At 39.3% G+C, this 6,000-nt stretch overlaps 1 protein-coding gene across 1 annotated transcript in view; it reads right to left on the reverse strand.

Moving 5' to 3' along the window:
• Positions 1 to 4,945, reverse strand: part of LOC111161924 (gamma-aminobutyric acid type A receptor alpha5 subunit) — an 88,523-nt gene extending 83,578 nt beyond the window's left edge. Inside the window, exon 1 of the mRNA XM_022525997.1 lies at positions 4,860 to 4,945. Within this exon, the coding sequence (XP_022381705.1) occupies positions 4,860 to 4,945 (86 nt within the window). The remainder of the gene's footprint in view (positions 1 to 4,859) is intronic.
• Positions 4,946 to 6,000: the final 1,055 nt, after the last annotated feature.

Genomic DNA, 6,000 nt, shown 5'->3' on the forward strand with positions numbered 1-6,000 from the left:
TATTTCATAGGAGATATTTTGTGTTTGATTTTACTTGAGCAGTGGTAGACACACTATCTTTAGAACAGTGTTATTTGAGTTCTAGATTAGGATATTCTTTTGTTTCCAATGTATAGATTTCCACCCCCGTTCTTTCCCTTTAGACTGTAATCAACATATCAGGACATTTTGGAGAAGGTCCCACAATGGAGAGGACTGGCCCAGGTCCTGATCCCTGAAATGGATCCTGATTCTGCCACTTTCCCATGAAATTTAGACACATTTCCCTACGCTCGTCAGCCTGAACTCTTTTCATCTACAAAAGGAGTTTTTTTTTTTTAATTTTTTTTGTAGTAGAAAATTAAATAGCACATTTTTTGAAATGGCCTTCTAGAAATGAAGGAGATATGCCCATATAAACACTGTTAATTACTGTTGCTACCAACAGAATTATAAGATTTCTTTTTACTTTTGATTCTAATATTTTCCTCTGAAATTTCACACCAGTTAAAATATGCATGTTATGCAATTGCACCTTTGTAAAAATCCAAAAGCCCACAATCTCCTTCTCCCCTTGAACCCAGCCAGTGACTCATCTTGGAGCTGTTCGCCAGACCGGGTCGGCTGGGTCGGTGCTGGCCAACTGTCCTTCTAAGCTTTACTTAGCTCACTGCCTGTTGGCATGACGAACATGCTAAAAGTTTCCTCTCTAAAGCACGTGATTGGAAAGTATTTTCTTTTGGTACCTTAAAAAAAAAAAAAGTGTTGGGTATTACTCTGTAGCAAAGTCCTAGTCACCTAAAATTTTTGCTATGCACAAGAACTACACTTCTGATCTCTGGCTATCCCTGGGGCCTCCACTTAGATATCCCACCACCTGCAAGTGTCCCAACTGCTTAGGTGATGCTTCCCTGTGTTTTTATAATTGTTACAATGACCGTTTGTCCTGTGCCTCATGAACCTGCAGCTACAGTGCAGAAAGAACTTGCCATCTGGGGATTCATAAGAGAAAACATGCCATTTAAAAAGACATTGTGAGTACTTGAATGATTCAGAGAGAATGTACTTTCTGCTCCAGTTAAAAGAAAAGAACCGTCCTTGAGAACGTGTATGAGAAAGCTCTCTTCATGAAACCAAAGGTCCAGGTTAGCATACTTAGGTAGACAAATAAAGAATAACTTTGTCCATGTTCATAAGTTACTTCTACAAGAATCTCCTTTTAATTGCAAATGATAAAACATGGTTTCTAAAGTATATTTAAATTGTAGTTCCCATGTAATAAAATGCTAATGCAGTTTTTGTTTTCCAATAGATAAACCCCTAAAATATATTTAATACAAATAAATGAATGAAAATAAATTTTACCTTATTATTAAGTTGATAATCCTCAAATTTATCTTATAATTATCACTGGTCTGTCAAGTCCGATAAACTATGATTTTTCAAATGATAATAAATTAATTCCAGTTTAAATTTAATATTATGTATTTGGACATTACATTGAGTCAAATATCGTTTCTGTGCTAGTTTTTTGATACTGTGTTCTTCTGATTACTGGTCTTGTTAAAATAATTACAACGCTTCAAATAATACCATGTCTCTGAACATGACATAGCATAAGGCTGACAGTCAAATAAGGCCTCTGTCCCATTATATGTTTGACTCATTCTCTGTTATATAACTTAAAACTAATAAAAGAATTATAAAGGCTATTGAAAATGAGCTGCTGGTGACTCTGATCAAATCGGGAGAAGCAAAAGAAAGAATACTCGTATATTTTCAAAGCAGTTTCACATTAATTATCTTACATAATCACCAAATATGTTTTACTTATTACACTTATAAATTTTCTGATTGCCAAATCCACATACTTGTCACAAACACTAAGTATATGCACAAAAGCTCACATTTGCCTTTTTTCCTTTTGTTCCCTGACTGGTCTTCTGTAACCCTCTTTGCTCTCCACCATTTGTCTGGTTTCTTTTATACATCTGCAGAAGTCAGTATTTCTCTTGTCCCGAAATGTTCAAATTTAGGGCCTTACATGCTGCCCCTTTCATCTTTCTCTGAAACCTAATTAAACAAATGTGTTCTTTAGGGGGAAAAGACAGAGCTTACCATCACTCTTTTTCTCCCCCTAATCTCGGAAGAGAAAACTCTCTCTACCCCAATGCAGAGAATGCCTTCCAGAATTGCATTCCCCTCCTCTATAGATTGGTCTGACTCAGACCAGCCCAGCAAGCTCCGTGTAGCCAAGGACCACCAGGGCTGAATCACCGGAGGAGTGCTAAGTAAGAAATTTTGGCTTCCTGGCTGGGTTAGCTCTCCCTCTCTCTTACCTTCCCAGACTGTAAGACTGGGCTAATAGTGTTTAGCTCATAAGGGTCTTCCTAGGATTTACCTAAAGCAGATAACATAACAATAGGTGTTCCATATTGCATAGCTATTATTTTGTCAAGATTTTAAGCCAAATGAGTGATATGAAACTTTCTTTGCAATTTAACAAAGTTAATTCCTAAGTACATTTAAAGTATAAGCAAGTGAGAGGAGCCTTGTATAATAAAGCTCTTGTATAAGAAGGAAAATCAATAGAAACTTATGCTCCCAGATGTTAAAATGGCTTTTGTGGCTGGCCAGGGTTTTTGAAACCCACCTTTTCACTTTACTGGTGACCCTACTTCACTGAATGCAACTGGACACACAGGGTCACAAGTTAAAAGCACTGAGGGAACCTGATATAAAAATCAACTTATAGAAATATCTTCTAATAGAAATGGTCTCAAATATTTAAAACAGTTAAAGCCAAATGTGTTCACTATAGGAAAATTTATACAGCATAATCAGAAAGAATGTAAACACCCCAAATTAGAGAAGTAGCAGATGATGAAGCATTCATGCAGTGTAATAATATTCATCCATTTTTAAATCATATATTTTAAAGAAACTGTAATAACCAAAAAAGCATGGAAAAAGCACAGTACAAAACTGAAGGTGCACTATCATCCCAACTGTATGAAAATATGCACAGAGGCAAATGAAAGAAGACACCAAAATATAAAAGATGATTGTTTCTGTATGGTGGAGTTGAGGACATTTTCTTTTTTTATGTGATATTCTGTGTCTCACAGACTTTCTGCAGTTAGTAGACATTGTTTCAGGATGGACTGTTGAGCCTATAACTGAAACTCAAAACTTCTCTCACGGCTAATTCTATAGGGAGGTTGAAGTGTCCTATACCACTTGTATAGTATTAGCTTCTGGAAACTAGCAATTATCTCTCTATTTTTAAGTTGGCCTCCGAAAGCCACCAAATTAAATAAGAAAGCATAGCTGCGTCTAATGGCTAGCCTCCATATATGCACATTACTTCAAACTTCAGACTAAGAGCTACCAGGGAGTGTAGAAACTTCATGCCTACAGAACGCAAATTCATGATAATAGATTGGACCAAAATCTTAAAAAGAAAATGTTTCCAATCCTAGCATACTCCTCACTTCTGAAATATTGCTAAATACATACGGTATGTCAGTAAACATACTACCTCCCTCATGTCTTAACTTGGAAATGTGAATACTATGTATGAGTTCACTTACAAAGTTTTCATTCAGAAGAACACCCAGAACACCATAGTTTATAGGATTTGACAGCTGGGAGAGACTTTGGAAAGGAAAAGTTTCATTGAACAGATAAGGAAACTGAAGACAGGATAGGGGAGGTGTCAAGTCAAGATGATCAGCAAGGCAAAAATAACAACAAATACTCTGTCCCAAGGGAATACTCTGGCTGTGCATGTCAGCATGCTCGGGCTGCCGCCCTGACAGTGCTGAGGGATGGGCATGCCCCTGGCTGACCTGGATTACAGTCCCAGTGTGGGCATTTACCAGCCATGACAACTGCAAATGGTCACAGTTTCTCTCCTCTGTAGAGACCTGGAAAGGTCAGAAGAGCAGAAAATGACCACAGGACAGAGAATGTTATGTACCTGGGAGGGTCCTCCCAACTGGCCAGAGAGAAGGGGTCTCTGGGTGGTAAGAGAGCTGCTGTGTGCTCAAGATCCCTCCATGATTTACATGAGTGCGGACTACGCTGTGGAACTTTTGGAACCGATTTTTACGGAACAAGTGCTTGACAACTTTTGTCATGAAATTTAATTTCTTAATTATACTCCATTGACTTCAAGTTATACTCCTTTTGATTAGCCAGAACAATTTTGGGGAGGTTGGAGGAGAGGAGGAAGATCAGCACCTATAAGAACACTTGCCTGGAATGTTGGTTATGCCTAGTTTGATGGAAACAAAACAAAACAAAACAAACAAAAAGATTATAATCAGTATGCTAATACTAAAGGTCAATGTGAAAGAGCTTCGAGAAATCAATAATGCCTGATGGCCAGGTGTGTCTTGCAGATCTTCAGACACGTGTAGTGTCTAGTATCTGCACTGGCATTCAGGTGGCCACTGTTCAAAGCCTTTGCCTCAGGCCAGGACCACTGTTAAGTCCTTGTCAATGCCACACAGTATGGATTTGCTGTCAAGGCAATTGCTTTGCATAATGGAACCAAGGAAGGCAACCAAAACACTGACAATCAGTAAGTGTCCTTCATGCATGAGAACTCAGAAATCTTGTTTTAACCTGAGTAGGAGAAAACACAGCTGACTCCTCTGAAACCACCTCTGCTTCCATTTCTGAAAACATACTCTGTAGCACAGCCCTGCTCAAAACAAGAGTGTGGGGTAGGGCGAGGACTCTATTTACAACAAATGGAAGGGCACAGGACTGCAAAGACGAAAGGGAGGGTTTGCTGATGTACTAGTCACCAAAGTTTCTTAAAGGCACTTGTGCACCAAACCCATAAAATAAAAGCATAGACGGTAACTCACCCAAAATGACTGGCTAAGTTCATGGAAATACAAAAGAGAAGGAGGTTTTTTATCATGATAAAGCTAGAAAACATTCCATTGTCCATTCCCAATAAGAATAATAGTTGAAGCAGATGAATTTTGAAGAATAACTGTTCCTTTCTCCAACTTGATCTTGAAGCTGAAAGGTACACAAAGGGAGAAAGCATACAACATGAATGTTTGTGTGTGCGTGTGTGTGTGTCACAACTCCTGAAATCAACTCATACTGCCAGCAGCACAATTTACAAAGAGAAAGGAACCTGGCCGTCCTTCACCAACACAGCTCCACTGTGTTATTTGTGTCTACTAGGCAGTAAGTTGGGGCATGAAAAGGAGTTACAATAGGGCTTAATTTCCGCTTTTAGTCAGAGTGCAGATTCATTCTAATTTATTTCTTACACATTTCAAATACTTTGCTTTATTTCTCAACATATTATCAAATGACCCATTAGTCCTATTATTAGAATAAATGTTTGAAGTTATCTGATTGTGGGTTTTTTTTTTTTTTGCATCTGTCAAATCCACAAGTGGAATCATTTTACCTTTCTGAAATATTTGCCACGCGTTCAAAGCCAGCAAGCTACTCCTTGTTCTGCAAGGTGCTGAGAGAAAGTATGTGGAAAGAGGGGAAAAAAGGCACATTTAAGAAACAAATCTACAGGATCACGATAAAATAAGATCTGCTTATCAGAGAAGGTTGCCACTTTCTCAGCATTCTGTCCCCATAACTAAATAACTTAATCACTACATTTGGGGAAGTCTCTCATCTCTGTGCTGGGCCCTAATTAATGCATTTGAAGTCCAGGCAGGCACAGTCCCTGGGCCCTGCAACTAACCTTAGCGAAGGCACATATTTCTCAATATGCGCATAACGCAAATAGGTGCACACTATAGAGGAACACCGCGTGTTCAGAAGGAACATTTTCCCAAGGAGACCCCTGGCGAACTCCGGAATTGGGAAACATACAACAGGTACTTCCACCTCCGAAGCTGAAGCCCTCCTGTCAAGAAGGGCAGTGTGCCATGCGGTGGTCGCCTGGGCGCGTCCTGGTGCTTGTCGCCTGACCCGGGGCCGTACTCCGGGCGGCGAGCACTCAGCGCTGCATGCGGGAAGCCGGGG

This window comes from Enhydra lutris, unplaced genomic scaffold, assembly GCF_002288905.1.
Source record: "Enhydra lutris kenyoni isolate GAN:26980312 unplaced genomic scaffold, ASM228890v2 scaffoldscaffold87, whole genome shotgun sequence".
In the NCBI taxonomy this organism is placed as follows: Eukaryota; Metazoa; Chordata; class Mammalia; order Carnivora; family Mustelidae; genus Enhydra; species Enhydra lutris.